Below are 17932 nucleotides of genomic sequence, written 5' to 3'. Positions count from 1 at the left end.
CTCTATTTTCATGGTGCCGTTTAGTGTGATTAGGTTCCCTGGTCCATTGGCTGAAAAACACCCCCAAAGCATTAGGTTCCCGCCACCATGTTTGACAGTGGGGATGGTGTTCTTTGGGTTGAAGGCTTCTCCTTTTTTACACCAACTGGACACTTTTTGCTCAAATGTAAATAAAAGCTGAGAAATGTTTTTTTTCCCACAATAATGCTTCTTGTACATCGTCTTATTATCTTTTGGGAGACACCTATGTCATTTCCCATCAAAAAAATTCTTGCTGGTTGAATAAAAGTAACTTTAAGTCAAAATTTTCCAGGGGTATGAATAATTATGGGCAGCACTGTATAACTAATAAAGTTACCTACTTTACTTGCCCAGAGTGATTATACATGCTAGATTTGAACCTGACTGTATTTGGTTTATGTCTAACTTATATACGTCATATAATACAAAGTCAATGTACATAATATAATGGTACTAAACAGATACTAAACAGAGCTTTAGATAGAGAGCACATACCTCACAGGACAGGCTCCCGTATTCCAGGCGCATGGATTTGCTCCAGAAGATACATATGTTTCCATGTTTTCCATTACAACAGTGGGTGAGAGTCTTGTATGCACATAGGCACACCAGTTTCTGTAAGAAAATGAACAGAAATAAATATATGACAGTGAAAGAATCTATATACATATGTAGAGTAACTACAGGTAACTAACTTTTGCAAAGACATGTTTTTTTTTTTTTGCCCCAAATGTTTTCTTTACTGAAACAGTGCCTCTTTGGAGATACCCCACTGTCCTTTTACTTCCTTTTCTTTTTAAATTTATTTTTATTGAATTTCAAAAAGAAACCTAGAACTTCAAAACATCAAGCAGAGATGCATTGTATATCCATAGCATTACAGAGAGGAAATGAATTACCTGTACTTCAATGATACACATTACTTACATAAGCATGGGAAAATCAAGCTAGTGTGTAACAAACCACACACAACCAGTGTAAAGTACTGTCTGATAAACTTGATCAAAAATCAAATTGAACACTAGAAATAAGGGAGGGGGAAAGGAAGGTGGGAAAAGGAAGGGGGGGGGGGGTGGCAGACAAAAAGAAATTTAGAAAAGATGTTGGTATTATTTCTTGGCCTTGTTGCCTTATATCTGAGGTAAGAGGGGCAAAGAAAAGCATAAATAGATAAATAAATAAGTGTAAAAGGGACAGGTTGACAGAGATGGTCTCTGAAAATAACAGCATTTGCAATTTGAGTTGTGATCAAGTTAGTGTTTGGAGTCGGGGGAATAATTCTAAGCAGTAACATTAGGATATTTCAAAGGGACAAATCAGGGAATATTCCTGGTGGGATATGAGCTCCCAGTGTGATAAGTTCCTGTAATCTAGCTATGTGCTCCCCTCTATCCACTGACAAATGGAAGGTGAAACTGATGACTTCCAGTGATAAGGAATCAGCACGTGAGCTGCTGCTATAAGAATTGTAATCAGTTGCAGGAATATTGTCAGGGAACAAAAAAGCATTGCAACGGCTGAGGCGATAGGCACATTAGTTTTACAAATGGAGTTAACTTACATTATTCCACATTTGAGCTCATCCACCAAATAGGTATAAAGGTACCTGCTTGATCATTACATCTCCAGGAGATGTCTGATACTAAAACAAAATTAATTTCATTCTAGAGGGCATCAGATGTCATCTGGTGAGGACTTTGTAAGTATTTTCCTGTATTGTAATGCATCTTCAAGTAATTATTTGGGCTAAAAGGACAGTTTTTATGCCCATCTCTCTCCAATTCCTTTCTAATGTACAATGAAGTAGGACAGTCAAGGACAGTCAAGAGGTAAAAACTGCTTTTAATATTGTCCTCCTAGGTGTCTTCTTGAACTATTTGAAGGGATCTGGGATGTTCTAGTGGTGAAAGGACTGTCTTACTGGAAGTACATAAGTGATTATATGGTAGAGTACCGAGATTTGAAAGATCAAAGTACTCTTTAATTTAATCTGGGGAGGGGAATGAACTGTTTGGCTAAAGGGGTTAGCTAGGACTTTGATATTGATGACCTGTCCTGTTTGAAACAGCAGAAACCAGGTGGCTATGATGGCCGCTGCACTTGTGACCGGGCGCCATCTTTAAAGTGCCATCTTCTTCTGTACATGTACAGAGAAGGTCGCCAAGGGGTTAATATATGCAGCAGTGAATGTAAACATGTGTCCTCACATCTTACAGTTTTTTGCATAAGAACCAAGCATTGCATGTGTTCGACAGCACACAATGTATACCCTTGTGGTATATATCAGCTTTGTACATTTTGGTATATTATTTTATATTGCTTTTCTGTGAAAACCTCTGCTTGAGTTTTAGGTGCAATATTAGTTTTGATACATTCTTTTTTTAACTTGTTGTCATGCATTTGTCTATGCAAAGATGTTCCTAAACATCCATGCAGAGATGGCAGCTGCACATTAATCGTGCAGCTGCAAGAGGGGGAGTCAATTGTTTTTTTACTTGGCTTTTGTTCTGATATGCGTTGTCAACTGTGAGAACTTATATAGACAGGGGTGTGTCTTTCCAAATAATGTTGAATCAACTGAATTTACCTCAGGTGGATTCCAAACATGGTGTAGAAACATCTCAAAGATGAATGAGAAATGGAAGGACCACGAGATAATTGTCAACGGTCATAACAAAAGGTCTGAATATTTATGTCCATTCAAAATTTCAGTTTTTCCTTTTTAATAAATGTGTAAATAAAATTCTGTTTTCACTTTTTTTGTGATATTGAGCGGGTATTTATTGCAGATTGATGCGTGAAAGGGTTTGAAGAGCTTCTGAATACATTATATATAACTGTGGATAAGCACATTGTTGATAGTGTTAAAAAACAGAATGTTTCAAAACTCACTGTGCCGTTACATTTGTTATGTTTTTTAAAATATCAGAAAAGAACACTGGCTTGTTAGGAATAAGGGTCCAAATGGCTCATGATGAGGCAGATCATAAATACCAACAGTCAGCAATGGCAGATCTATTCATCAGCCTTAGCGTGGGTGAAAATCCTCACCGATCCATAACTCATTAAGCAATTTCAGGGAAAATTGCGCAAAACCACGGAGCACGTCGAAATTCAGATCAAAGTCCACTTCGGATACTTTAATTCACTTAACACTACTAACAATATACCTGTCAGTATGTAAGCAAGTAAGTATACAGCTTGCATTGCTTGCCAGCGTGCCCGAGGACCCAGTTGTTTCTGGCTCCACCCACACTGAAATGATTGGTTGTCATGGCCAGTGTCGTCATGTAACCAGGGGCCGGCGACGCGTGCTTCCTTCGCAGCGCCGTCGGCGCCCTGCCCAAAAAGAAGGTCAAGAACGCAGCCTGCGTCCTTGTCTCCATGGCAGCAGGCGAGCAGGAGAGGAGCTGAGCGCTGATAATGATGATCGGTGCTTAGCTATGTTCGGCTGTTTACTGTGAGTCATGTGACGCTGGCCACGTCATGTGACTCACCAGCCAGTGCTATTTAAACAGGCAGCCTGCTGGCCACAGGTTGCCTGTGATTGGTCTTATTTCATTCACCAGCATATTGTCTGTTAGTGTTTGTTGTGTTTTGACCTTGGCTCCGTATTTTGACCTCGCTCTTGCTACCTCCTGCATTTGACCTGACCTCTTGGCTTTGACCCAGGTGTGAGTTTGACTTGATCTTGCTTTTCTCTTTTGTATTGTTCCTCCTGGCTCCTGACCTCGGCTCGTATTGACTTTGATGTTTGATTAATTCCTCAGTGCCTGCCTGTCACTTTGTTTGTTGTTTTCTCCTTTATTGTATTCTTACCTTTAAGGCCCTGCACGTACTCAGATTTGGGACCGCCGTCAAGTTGTACACCGTCGCCTAGGGCGGACCGTGCAAGTAGGCAGGGACAGAGGTGAGGGTGGAGCTCAGGGTGGCACACACTCCTCCCGTACGTGACACGTCATCATCATCAATAGCCTCGTCTTCCTGCAAAAGCGACTCCTCCTTGTCCTGGTCCTCCTCCAGTTGTAGCTCCTCATTCTCCTCCTTCCCTTCCTCCTCCATGGGACTTTGTCCATGTGGCTCACCAAAATCTACAGGGCAACCAGGAACATGTGGAAGCTATTCTTTTTCTGCCATCTCTTGTTGCATCAACATGAGTGTCTGCATAAGCATCTGCTGTAAGATAAATATCAGGGGGATGGCATTTTTGATGCCACAGTTGTCTTACTTACAAATTTGGAAGCCTGTGTATGTGACACTCATCTCTGATGAGTTGCCACTGCCTGACCCCAAAACAACACATGGTCCCTGCTGAGGTGGTCTGGTGCATGATGAAATAATTACCCAGTTTTATGCTGCTCATACAGATACTTCAGCAAGTACAAAGTGAAATTCTAGCAAGTTGCAACATCAAGGATCAAGCAGTGCAATTGCAATCCATTCCATCACTATAAGTCCAGGAGGGAGTCCTTGCCACATAAGAATAACTGAAATGCAAGAAAAATCTCCAGTACCTTTTGCAAGAGGTAGTGGAAGCCATGCTCTGCCATGCTTTTTTGGGGGACAGGAAGATGTCCATTGAAGAGTATTAGTGATGAGCGTCATAGGCAATATTAGTTTTTGCGATATTTCACAAATGTATGGCCTAATATTCAACATAAATTAGCAAATTCCAGTCATTATTTTCTTGATTGCGAAAATCAGCAATGTAATTTACACATATTGCACGCACAATACAGGCATGGCTCACTTTTGCTACATTTGTCAAGCTGCTAGAAGTTTCCTAAGACTGGAGAAAATGGTTGGCAGCAACTTTCGTGACTGTGAGGAAGATCTCCTGATAGAGTGCTCCAATATATTCGCAATTGCACAAATCGGCACTAATTATACGAATATTTTTGGCGCAATGCATACAACTTCACATTTTATCAGGTCTGAGTAGATATTACTGATTGCTGCACTAAGTATTGTTGTGACATCACAGCACTATGTCTGTAGCATGTATGTATGGACAGCAGAGAAATATCTCTTTCGCTTCAGAAAAACAGACAGCAAATGATTTTTTTTTTCAAAGACGAAAGACAAAGCCATCACAGCCAGCGCCGGCCTTTGGGGTGTGCGGGCTGTGCGGCCGGACAGGGCGCCATAGCAACAGGGGCGCTTGGCGGCCGACAGTTCGCAATGTAATATGCTGCAGGCGAGGCTGCACTTGTGTTCTCCCTCGGGGCGCCCCCTCCATCTCCCCCTCCCCTGTCTGACCTGATTCCTCCTCCCCTGTGTCTGACCTGCCTGCTGCCCCCGCCGCTGCCAATAAGAAGAGAGACGGGAGGAGGAGGGGAGGGGCTGTGGGCACTGCGCCACCAATGAAGATAACTGACCTGTAATACAAATACAGGAGGCGGGTGCCGGAATCAAATAGCCGGCATCCGACCTCTGTGACAGGGAGCTGCGATCAGCTGCAGTTGAGATAACCCTTCAAGTGTGGTACCTGAGGGGTTAACTGCCGCTGATCGCAGCTCCCTGTCACAAAGGTCGGGTGTCGGCTATTTGATTCCGGCACCCGCCTCCTGTATTTGTATAAGAAACGTTGGTGGCACAGTGCGCCCCCCTCCCCCAACACCCCAGTATAAGAAACATTGGTGGCTCAGTGGGAAGTGCCAATGAGGGTTAAAAAAATTATAAAAAAAATTAACTCACATCTTCCAGTTGATCGCGTAGCTGCCGGTCTCCTGTTCTTTCTTCAGGACCTGTGGTGATGTCACTGAGCTCATCACATGGTCCATTACCATGGTGATGGATCATGTAATGTATCATGTGATGAGCACAGTGATGTCACCACAGGTCCTTTGACAGGTCATGAACAAAGAACAGGAGACGATCAATTGGAGGAGGTGAGTTAATTATTTTTTTATTTTTTAACCCTCATTGGCACTGCCCACTGCGCCACCAATGTTTATTATATTGAGGGGGGGCGCACTGCGCCACCAATGTTTATTATATTGAGGGGGGGCGCACTGCGCCACCAATGTTTATTATATTGAGGGGGGCGCACTGCGCCACCAATGTTTATTATACTGGGGTGTTGGGGGGGCGCACTGCGCCACCAATGTTTATCATACTGGGGTGTTGGGGGGGGCGCACTGCGCCACCAATGTTTATTATATTGGGGGGGCGCACTGCGCCAATGTTTATTATATTGGGGGGGCGCACTGTGCCAATGTTTATTATATTGGGGGGGCGCACTGCGCCACCAATGTTTATTATACTGGGGTGTTGGGGGGGGCACACTGCGCCACCAATGTTTATTATACTGGGGTGTTGGGGGGGCGCACTGCGCCACCAATGTTTATTATATTAGGGGGGCGCACTGCGCCAATGTTTATTATATTGGGGGGCGCACTGCGCACAACGACGGGTTAGGGAAATTTCACAGCAGAGTGCGCATGCGCTGGGACCCTCGCCGGCGGTTAGGGTAGGGAAAAATTATGGGCCAGTGCACAGGTGCGGTGATCAGATGGATGTTCTTAGCTGGACACCAGCCGACACTGCGCATGCGCTGGGAGCCTCACCAGCGGTTAGGGTAGGGAAAAAGCACTGGCCCGTATGTAATTTTTCCCTTCCCTAACCGCTGGTGAAGCTCCCGATGCATGCGCAGTGTCGGCCGGTGTCCAGCTGAGAACATCCATCCGATCACTGCTCCTGCGCACTGGCCCATAATTTTTCCCTACCCTAACCGCCGGCGAGGCTCCTGGCGCATGCGCACTCTGCTGTGAAACTTCCCTAACCTGTCGTTGTGCGCCTGCGCGGCGCTGTACACCTCCTCACGTCATGTCCGGTGCGACCGGAAGTGACGAAGGTAGGCAAATCTCACGAAGTAGGGAAGTATAACATTACACCGGCCTTTGGGGTGTGCGGGCTGGTAACTACTTGGTTGGATAGTCAGCCAGCCTATGCCATGATGCCAGCAACAAGCAGTGTTTTTTTGTTTTTTTTTGGGGGGGGGGCGCCACAAGGTTAGCTCGCACAGGGAGCCTGAACACCTAAGGCCGGCCCTGATCACAGCACAGTAATTCCTATCACACTACCTAACACCGTGCACTGGAACCTATCAGCTGCACTATATCACTATCTAACCTACACTGACTATCTCCCACTAACTATCTGTATTATATACAGTATATGAGCTAACTATCTTAATTAATTAAATAAGGATCCAGATGAGTCTGCAAAGCACAGAGCAGAGCAATGACACTGCTCTCTCTCTCTCAGAACTTCAAAAAACAGCATAAAATTGCTGCTGGGGAGTTTCCTATATAGTAAGGGGGTAGGCAACTTTCCTATTGTTTGCTAGGGATGTTGCTAAGCCCTGACAAAGATATTGCAGCCTTCCCATTGGCTCACAAGCAAGAAGCAGTAGTACTGATGAAATAAAAAACTAGAATATTCGCGATTACAAATATATAGTATTATATTCTAGATTTTCGCAAATTCTCAAAGTGACGATATTCGCAATTAAAATTTGCGATTAGAATATTTGTGCTCAACACTAAAGAGTATATGGAAGATGAGTATAGGCACCTGGTGTGGGAAGCAGACTGACACAAACGTGGAGGTGTCAATAGGACTAAGCCTTGTTGCTGTGGTGCTGCGTTGCTACTAGCATGAAAAACCTTGACCCAGTGGGCGATGAAAGACATGTACTGTCCTTGCATATAACAGCTGCTCCAGGTGTCCAGGGTGGTGTGAAACTTGATAGAGAATGACAATTGCAAGTAACAGTCAACATTCTCCGCCACATGACAGCACATTGCAGAGATTACTTTTTTTGAGAAATAATAATAATGGTGGCTAGGTATCTTCCAGCAAATGTGAGCACATGCCACCTGTTACCTAAAGGCAGCAGAATCCTCTAAGTGGTATGGCAGTGACTGCTCCACCAGCAACTTCGCCAGGTGGTAGTTAAGGTTGCACATAAGATAATTGCTGGGCGTTAATAGTTTTCTCATGGCCACACATTCCTTTATGGATGTCTCACAATGGAGCAGAGGAGGAGTCTGAGCAGAAGAAGAATCAACTGATCATGATGGCTAGTGCACTGTACTGCTTGGGGATGTGGCCTGGCTGCCACAAAGAAGACTGATAGAGTGCAGACTTGTTCCAATTTGGAAGGCTGGCCAGTTCTATTTTCCCACAGGATCAGGATCAGGATCAGGATCTGGAGATGCCACCCATGTGTGACAATAGAAACCTGGTACCAATGTTTGTGTTTGAATGCCCATGGTTTATTTTAATCCTGTGGATCTTGTACACAGCAGTGGTTTTGTGTGGTGGTCTTGTGGAGAAAAACTACCATATTGGAAATACTCAAACAGAGTTAGGTGCAGCTGAGTTTGGTTTAGGTCTGGCATGATTTGATCCTGTGCCAAAGTACCAGCAGCATCACTAGTTCCCGAGCTGACCATAATAGAAGCAGATCTAGCCTTGACAGTCTTTCTGGAGGTTTTGGCCGTATATTGCCTCTGTCATGGCCACCACCCTCCTCCTCAGATGTCACCTTTCCCCTACTGCTCAGCACTCCGATCTGGCTCCTAAGTCCTGTCCAACATAAAATCATAATCAGAGTCCTCACCCTCCCCACCACTTGTATCTTACTATGTTGTGTCTTTGTGGGCATCTTGGCTCCCCTCCCAATTCCCTGCTCTGTATTTGCACCAAGTCCTGCCATCACCAGGGCTACAGTTACCTCACCACCACCACTATGGCTACAAGGGCCAAACTACTACCACCACCACTATCGACATAGCTATACATGGTGTCCCCCACCTCCCCCTGAACCTTCTCTTGTTGGCAAACTTTGATGGTTCACACAAACTCAACAGGGAGACTATCTTACATACGTAATGAAGAGCAGGAGGAATGTTTGGATACCTGGCTCCAAGACAGGATGTCAGACTCAAAGGTGAACTCGACATCTTCCTGCTGTGACTGATAGGAGGAGTGAACCATCCAGTCCATCCTCTTTGTCCTAAATAATAATAAGCCACCTATTGAAAGCCCGGTGGAACTGTTGCCTACTACTACTAGCCAGATGGCTGGTGCTGCTACTGCTCTTTGCACTACTGTAGCCACCCACATTATGACTCTCAGACGATTAGGCCTGGGCCTTTCATTTTCCACTCTTCCGTTTACCATACATTTTATTATGAGGCCTATAAATGAAAGGTCACAGGTTTAGTATGTAGATTATTAAATGGTAACAGCAAAGTTGCAAATCTTTTTTTCTGTAATTTACAGACAGACAAAATTAAACTTTTCTCCCTTTTAACAAACATACTGCACACTGATATTGACAATTTACCATGGTAATAAAATGTGTGGAATGAAAGGTATATAAATGCTGTTAATGCAGCACAATGCATTCACTAATAATGCACAGTATCTTAGCAATAGAATGTGTGGAATGAAACAGTTATATACGGTTATTGCAGAGCAAAACGTTTACTAATAATGCACATTATGGTTTTTAGATGAGAAGAGGCAATTGCTAACCATTTTCAGCACAATGTATTGCTATTGATGCTGAAGGTGATGGCAATAAGCCTATAAAACATTTATCAAGTGTAGAAACTTTTTTTTAAGTCTGGCAGTCTCTTCTTTAAGTCAATATTTGAGTTCTTAGGGCAGTGGTTCAATTCCAGTGGTTTGTTCTAGTTTAAGTTTCTTGTGCTCTGTTTGTTTCCAGCTCACTGCTCTGATTGTTTGTTTCCAGTTCATATTAGTAATCTGCTCCTTGTCTAATTGCTGGAGTTCAGGTCTGCTTAGTTTGGTTTTTATTGTCTCCGAGTTATAGTACCTTCCTGTTTTTCGGATTAGAGTCAGTATTACAGATTATGGTTTCTATTAGGGATATTTTTATGGTGTTGGTATTTCAGCTTTTAGGGTCAGATTGTGGGAGAAATTCATGGAAATCTAGAGTTACGGTAGAATCAGTTATGATCTATTTGTTAAATCATGTACCGTATTTTCCATATCATTCCCAACATCCATTGTTTCATTATCCAGCTGACTTCACCATCATCTGTTTGTTCTATCATCTGACTACCATCACCATCCTGTTCTAGTTGTTACCTTGTTACCTGCTATCTTTGTGATAAGTGTGTCATATTGTTTATTCGATTGTGCGATTGTTCCATATTTTGTCCTTATTTGCCCTGGGTATAAATGAGTACCAGAAGCACTGTTAGTACCCGTGAAAGGGGTTGCTATAAATGAAGTCCATTTCTGCCATCTTGTGTTCAGCCAGGATTGTTAAGGCCACCTATTAGGCATCTCTTGCTAGGTCTAGTCCTACTACGAACAGCCTTATCAGTAATTCCCCTAGTCTCAAGGATCTTCCTTCTCAAGCCTGTATTACCCAGGCCGATAGAGCAAGCAATAGTTGAGAGGGAAGCGTTCCCTCCTGGCAATCGCTAGCTAGCGGAGGAGACCACTGCTATTAGAAGTAGAAGTCAGGGTTAGGTTATAAAAAAATATCCAAATCTTTGATGATCCCCAGGAGCACCATCAAATCTATCATAACCAAATGGAAAGAACATGGCACAACAGCAAACCTGCCAAGAGACGGCAGCCCACCAAAACTCATGGACTGGGCATGGATGGCATTAATCAGAGAGGCAGCACAGAGACCTAAGGTAACCCTGGAGTAGCTGCAGAGTTCCACAGCAGAAACTGGAGAATCTATACATAGGACGACAATAAGCAGTACGCTCCATAGAGTTGGGCTTTATGGCAGTGGCCAGAAGCAAGCCATTACTTTCAGCTAAAAACAAAAAGGCACGTTGTGGGTTTGCGAAAAGGCATGTGGGAGACTATCAAAATGTATGGAGGAAGGTGCTCTGGTCTGATGAGACTAAAATTGAACTTTTCAGCCATCAAAGAAAACGCTATGTCTGGCCCAAATCCAACACATCACATCACCCAAAGAACACAATGACAGTGAAACATGGTGGTGTCAGCATCATGTTGTGGGGATGTTTTTCAGCAGCCAAAACTGGGAAACTGGTCAGGGTTGAGAGAAAGATGGATGGTGCTAAATACAGGGAAATTCTTGAGCAAAACCTGTACCACTCTGTGTGTGATTTGAGGCTAGGACAGAGGTTTACCTTCCAGCAGGACAATGACCACAAACACACTGCTAAAGCAACACTTGACTGGTTTAAGGGGAAACATGTAAATGTGTTGGAATGGCCTAGTCAAAGCCCAGATCTCAATCCAATAGAAAATCTGTGGTCAGACTTAAAGATTGCTGTTCACAAGCGCAAACCATCCAACTTGAAGGAGCTGGAGCAGTTTTGCAAGGAGGAATGGGCAAAAATCCCTGTGGTAAGATGAAGCAAGCTCATAGAGACTTATCCAAAGCGACTTGGAGCTGTGATTGCCGCAAAAGGTGGCTCTACAAAGTATTGACTTTAGCGGGGTGAATAGTTATGCATATTGACTTTTTCTGTTATTTTGTCCTATTTGTTGTTTGCATCACAATAAAAACAAAACAAAAAAACTAACAACAAAAAAAAGACATCTTCAGAGTTGTGGGCATGTTCTGTAAATTAAATCATGTAAACCCTCAAACAATCCATGTTAATTCAAGGTTGTGAGGCACCAAAATACGAAAAAGTCAAGGAGGTGAATACTTTTGCAAGACACTGTACGTAGTAGCTATCAAAGCCAAATTTTTAAGAAAACCCTGTAGCAAATCTGCTTTTAAGCCAAAAATACATGCATTTAAATTAAAAAAGCCCTAAAATCTTTGCATAAATTTAAAGTTTTCATTTTCAATCAAATAATAGTTTTGATCAAAATTCATACTCCTATGTTTTGTATGTTATGTAAATTAGATTTTAAATAGAGTGCTTATGGGCAGATTAATGTCAAAGACCTAAAAATATGCAGTATATATAAAATGCAATATGTTTTAAAGCTACAAAGTATTCAGTAAGGGAGGCACAGGTGAAAATGAGAAAGCAATATAATCTTTCTATGACACCTAGAAAATGAAATGGAAAACAATTTAGCCTCAAAGAAATCTAACTTTGAAAGTAATTTTCTTCATTTGAGTGATTTCTAATAGGGGGATACCCCAAGGCTTCGTAAAATTAATTCCATTAAAATTGTTAAATTATTCAAGAGGGCATCATCAAATCTCTTGGTATAATGATTTCACTCTAATTTGGTATACTGTCTTATCTCTTGGTAGACAATATCATTACATTCATTATTAACAAATCATGTTACTGGCACATTTGAGATCAATGGGAATACAGGCAGTTCTTTGTCTTCAGAGCACCTGCCACATAAAACTAAATTATTACCTTGCTGTTGAAAGCTACAGATATTTTTATCAGAAGTTAACAGACAATATTGTTTTATCTTTTTATGGCCCAAAATAAAGTTTACATTAGCTTCAACATGACTAAATGTACATTTATTTGGCCAATAACTGACCAACATTATAATCACTCCAGTTCCCACATCAGCAAGCACTTGAAGTTGTAGCAGTTTAAAGTTAGTTCAATGGCAACCATCCTCACCATCGGGTGCAGGAGATGGGTCCCAGACCAGTCAATAATGTAAGGAGACTCCTCTCTCCAGTAAATAGTTGCAAAAAACAAATGTGATTTATTGAGGTAGTGCCCAGTACAATATGAACTGGAGGTGAAAGTATGAAATTATCAAAAAGGGTGGAGGTAAGCAATCCCTTTCTCTAATCCTTTGCAAACCAACAAAAAAATACATATGGAAAATTGTGCTCCTTATGTAACACATTTTCCAAAACTGATGACACCAGAGTTTAACATGTAACATAGTAACATAGTATATAAGGCCGAAAAAAGACATTTGTCCATCCAGTTTGGCCTGTTATCCTGCAAGTTGATCAAGAAGAAGGCAAAAAAAAAAAAAACTGTGAGCTAGAAGCCAATTTTCCCCAAGGGGAAAAAAATTCCTTCCCGACTTTATTCAGGCAACCAGATAACTCCCTGGATCAACCCCTCTCTACTAGCTATAGCCTGTAATATTATTACACTCCAAAAATACATCCAGGCCCCTCTTGAACTCTTTTAGTGAACTCACCATCACCACCTCCTCAGGCAGAGAGTTCCATAGTCTCACTGCTCTTACCGTAAAGAATCCTCTTCTATGTTTGTGTACAAACCTTCTTTCCTACAGACGCAGAGGCTGTCCCCTTGTTACAGTCACAGTCCTGGGGATAAATAGATGATGGGAGAGATCTCTGTACTGACCCCTGATATATTATACATAGCAGTTAGATCTCCCCTCAGTCGTCTTTTTTCAAAAGTGGATAACCCTTATTTTGATAATATTTCAGGGTACTGTAGTTCCCTCATTCTAGTTATCACTTTAGTTGCCCTCCTCTGAACCCTCTCCAGCTCTTCTATGTCTACCTTTTTCACAGGAGCCCAGAACTGTACACGGTACTCCATGTGTGGTCTGACCTGTGATTTGTAAAGTGGTAGGACTATGTGCTCAAAAAAGTTTGAAAAAACCGTAGCATTCCAATCTTCACTCCAATCGTATATTTATTAGCACCGAACAGAAGCAACGTTTTGACTCAAAAGTCTTTTTCAAGCTACTGTACATGTGATAATACAAGTGAACAATACATATACACCCCTCTAAGGATTGGTTGGGGGTTGTCCCAAAAGAAGGTCAACTCCTCCCCTTTCACGATACCACCATTACATCAAACCCCAGTGACACAATTACATAATATACTTTTCACATAAAACCAAACCTGTGCATATATTCTTAAACACTTAGATCAGAGATGAGCAGGAGGTCAAACAAATGAATCAAGCGGGAAGAACAGCATCCCCAGCATGTTACTGCGCATGCGTGGCTCACATATACTAATTTGCGGCTGAGGCCGAAACTACATTCGGTCACGTTGTAGAGGCTTTTGACAAGACGCTGTAGCCGATGTCAGGCACCTGACCTATAACGTGTTCCCGTGCGTCCTGGTATCTAGGCAACCTCTGGTGTTGGTTTATCCTCAATTTGCAGGCTTGTGTAGTCTCACCCACATACAACTGTCCACACGGGCACTGTAACATGTAGATGACAAAATCAGAGGACCAGGTGTAAAAGCCCCTGATCTTGTATTGCTTACCGATATGGGGATGCCTTTTCTCATCCCCGTACCGGTAAGCAATACAAGATCAGGGGCTTTTACACCTGTTCCTCTGATTTTGTCATCTACATGTTACAGTGCCCCTGTGGACACTGGACAGTTGTGTGTGGGGGAGAGTGAGACTAAACAAGCCTGCAAATTGAGGATAAACCAACACTGGTACTCTATCCGGAAACTCTTTGTGAAGAGACAGACTCAGTTTGGTGATCTGGAGGGGGAACTTCCAGTCCCGAAACATTTCTACAGGTGTAGACCTAATGTGGCACAGTTGAGGTTCAGAATTATTGATGGCATTCCCCCACTATGCAGAGGGGGGGATCGGGAACAGTTATTGAAGCGTTTGGAACTTAAGTGGATCTTTGAGCTTGATACTCTTGAACCCAAAGGTCTCAATCGGGAGTTCAAAAAAGGCTCCTTCTTCTTAAATGCCATGTAGGATTATGGGATAGTGTTGTTTTTATTGTAATGAAAGTTAGATTACACGACGGTACGTCATGTTGACATATACTTATTTCTGATTTTTATGATTCACAGATATTTAGTGTTTCAGGTATCAGAGCCATAGAACTACATGCAGTCAATGACATATGCAAACAAGTAACCAGCCCATTGGATAATTGAAAACACTGCTTGACCGCTGGACTTATGCAATGGGGGATTGTATTATCTGATCGTGTTTATTTCCTACTGGCGGACCCCTTCGCCCTTTTCTTGACCTGGTGGGGGTTAATCAGATCGGGTAGAGTGGATGCCTATATTTGTGAGTATTTTCCTTGGGGTAATTCAGGTTGCAATAGGGGTGGCACTAGTTAATCCCGCAGTGATAGACTGTTTAAGTGGTACCATGTATGAAGGGGATATAGGCAGGGGAGGGGTCCTCGCCACAAAAATAAAGGGGGTTGGACCCAGTCTTTGCCTGGACTAGGGCAACTTACCTCCACATATAGGGGGTGCCCCTGCCTTTTGGATTCCCCAATGTGAATGGCTTATGTAATAGGTTTTAGCGCATTCTCCGATGGTGGGAATCATTGGGGTCTGTGCTGTTATATATTTGGTCCTCTACATGGTCCTTGGGATATTTATGTGCTTCTTTAGTCCCCTTCGCTATTTTAGTTTTTTTTTTCACCCGAGGGTCCCCATACCTTCCACCCTTAATACCTGATTTTGTTTCTTCCGTTAAGCTAGGAGAGGCTGGGTTTGGCCTGTACGAGGGTCATTCTATAATGTTTTTTCACTAATATACCCCAGGAGCATGCCACGCTGGGTCAATGTGTCAATAGGAACCATTGTGTCACGAGGGTGTCGAGGACCACGCCTGACTCCGTTATACCCGGGGTCAGGAAGTCGCAGCGGTTGGCTGCACGCTCTATTTAAGATAGGGTTGTTTTCCTTATGGTAGCTTTCTGGGTTTGCTTAGCAAACCCTTTTGGCTCACTCAGGGATCCGTAGCTCCTTCTCCTCAGCTGTTCCTTGTCCAGCACTCCCAGACCTCCTTATATTTCTCTCTCACACTTCTCTGGTTGCCAGAGATAGAGCTTCCTGCCTGGACATCTATTCTGACCTTCTGGAGCTGTGTTGCTACGTTCGCTGGTAGTTGGTCCAGTACGCTACCCTCCAGATCCCTGTTGAACCTTTTTGGTTTATTGTGGTCGCCCACCTGGGTGTATGTGTTTGTATGTTTTGTCTGTCCTCTCCCTGGTGTTTCCCTCTTAGTGATAGTGGTGTGGACTAGCGATCCCACCGGCCTGTTCACTATCCAGGGCTCATATTAGGGAAAGCCAGGGTTTAGGCACGCGATCGCCGCACGGGTGAGGAACCCGTCTAGGGACGTCAGGGCAGTCAGGTGCCAGCCGCAAGGTGAGTTAGGGCTCACCACCTTTCCCTCTCCCTTGGGCAGGGCTTTCTCTGTTTTCCTCCCTGTGCGTGTCGTCGGTCATTACATTATCTCTGGCCATTATTTTGTGTAGGTAAAAAAAAAAAAAAAAAAAAAAAATTTTTACCTACTTAGAATCCAGTATGGATCAAATTGCTGCTCTGTCCAAACAATTTCATGGCCTGTCTTTGGAGGTGGTAGGATTGAAGGCGTCGGTCCTCCAGCAACAGCAGCAATTACAACTGACTGCAAGCCCAGCGGTTGCTACTGGTAACCAGGTTGTTGCGGAACCCAAGGTCCCTCTCCCTGACAGATTTTCTGGGGGAAGGGACAAGTTTTTGACATTCCGTGAGGCCTGTAAGTTATATTTTAAACTGCGCCCTTACTCCTCTGGTAATGAAGATCAGCGGGTGGGGGTTGTTATTTCCCTGCTGCAGGGGGATCCGCAGTCCTGGGCGTTCTCTTTACCTACTGATTCCCAGGCTCTTCGGTCAGTGGATGAGTTTTTTGGGGCCTTGGGTCTCATATATGATGACCCTGACCGAGTCGCCCTGGCTGAATCAAGATTACGGAGACTCTTACAAGGAGAGCGGCCGGTAAAGGAGTATTGCTCTGAATTCCGTAGGTGGGCTACGGATACCCAATGGAACGACCCGGCTCTCAGGAGTCAGTTCTGCTCTGGGTTATCGGAAAGGGTTAAGGATGCGCTTGCATTATATGAGACCCCCTTTTCCCTTGATGCGGTTATGTCCCTTTCTATCCGAATAGATAGACGCCTTAGGGTCAGGTTGAAAAAACCGGAGCAATTGGTAACCCCTCCCAAGCAGCAGTTATTCTGTACGGACTTAGACGAGCCTATGCAGCTAGGAGGAACTACTCGTCAGGTCCGTCCTCCTGAGGCTCGCCGTAGGCGTGGGGTTTGTTTTTTTTGTGGGGAGAGGGGTCATTTCATTAATGTCTGTCCTTCTTTCCTCAGAAACAAAAGACCGTCGGAAAAACTACTAACCCCAGGCTGTGTGGAGGATGTCAGCCGGGGGGTATACGTTTCCTCCATACGTACATCGCAATTTGTGTTGCCAGCGGTTATTATTTTTGGTGATAAGACGGAGACTATTTCTTTCTTTCTAGACAGTGGAGCAGGGGTAAATTTGATAGATGCCCATTTTGCCCGCACTTTGGGTTTGTCTCTCTGTACTTTACAGAGACCCATTCCCATATTCGCTATTGATTCTGCTCCCCTGTCTCAGAGAAACCTCACGCACATTGTTCATAATTTACACCTTCGGGTAGGGGACCACCATAACGAGATGCTTTCAGGTTATGTTCTGGAGGGGCTTCCCACTCCGGTAGTGCTGGGTCTTCCCTGGTTGGTAGAGCACAATCCAGTGGTGGATTGGCAGGCCAGGGAGATATTGGAGTGGAGTGAGCAGTGCAGAGAAAATTGCTTAAATAGCAATTGCTTAGTCGCCTCCATAACTACCCTACCTACATTTATTTCGGACTTTGAGGATGTTTTTTCTGAAAAGGGTTGTCAGAAGTTACCACCTCATCGTCCTTATGATTGCCCGGTTAACCTTATTCCCGGCGCAAAATTACCCAAGACCAGGTTATATAATCTTTCGGGTCCAGAGAGACAAGCCATGAAAGATTATATCTCCGAGAGCTTGGCTAAGGGACACATCAGACCCTCTTCTTCACCCGTGGCTGCAGGGTTTTTCTTCGTTAAAAATAAAGATGGGGGCCTGCGTCCTTGCTTAGATTTTCGCGAATTAAATCAGATAACCATCCGAGACCCATACCCTCTTCCTCTCATTCCTGACCTGTTTAATCAG

General features: G+C 43.6%; 1 protein-coding gene across 1 annotated transcript in view; it reads right to left on the bottom strand.

Moving 5' to 3' along the window:
* The window catches only part of MMRN1 (multimerin 1), a 189878-nt gene that overhangs the window by 47653 nt on the left and 124293 nt on the right, over nt 1-17932 (bottom strand). Inside the window, exon 2 of the mRNA XM_040418156.1 lies at nt 517-636. Within this exon, the coding sequence (XP_040274090.1) occupies nt 517-636 (120 nt within the window). The remainder of the gene's footprint in view (nt 1-516; nt 637-17932) is intronic.

Source organism: Bufo bufo, chromosome 2 (assembly GCF_905171765.1).
Source record: "Bufo bufo chromosome 2, aBufBuf1.1, whole genome shotgun sequence".
NCBI classification, from domain to species: domain Eukaryota; kingdom Metazoa; phylum Chordata; class Amphibia; order Anura; family Bufonidae; genus Bufo; species Bufo bufo.
The sequence above is the reverse complement of the archived record's forward strand: the minus strand, read 5'-3'. Positions and strand labels throughout refer to the sequence as shown.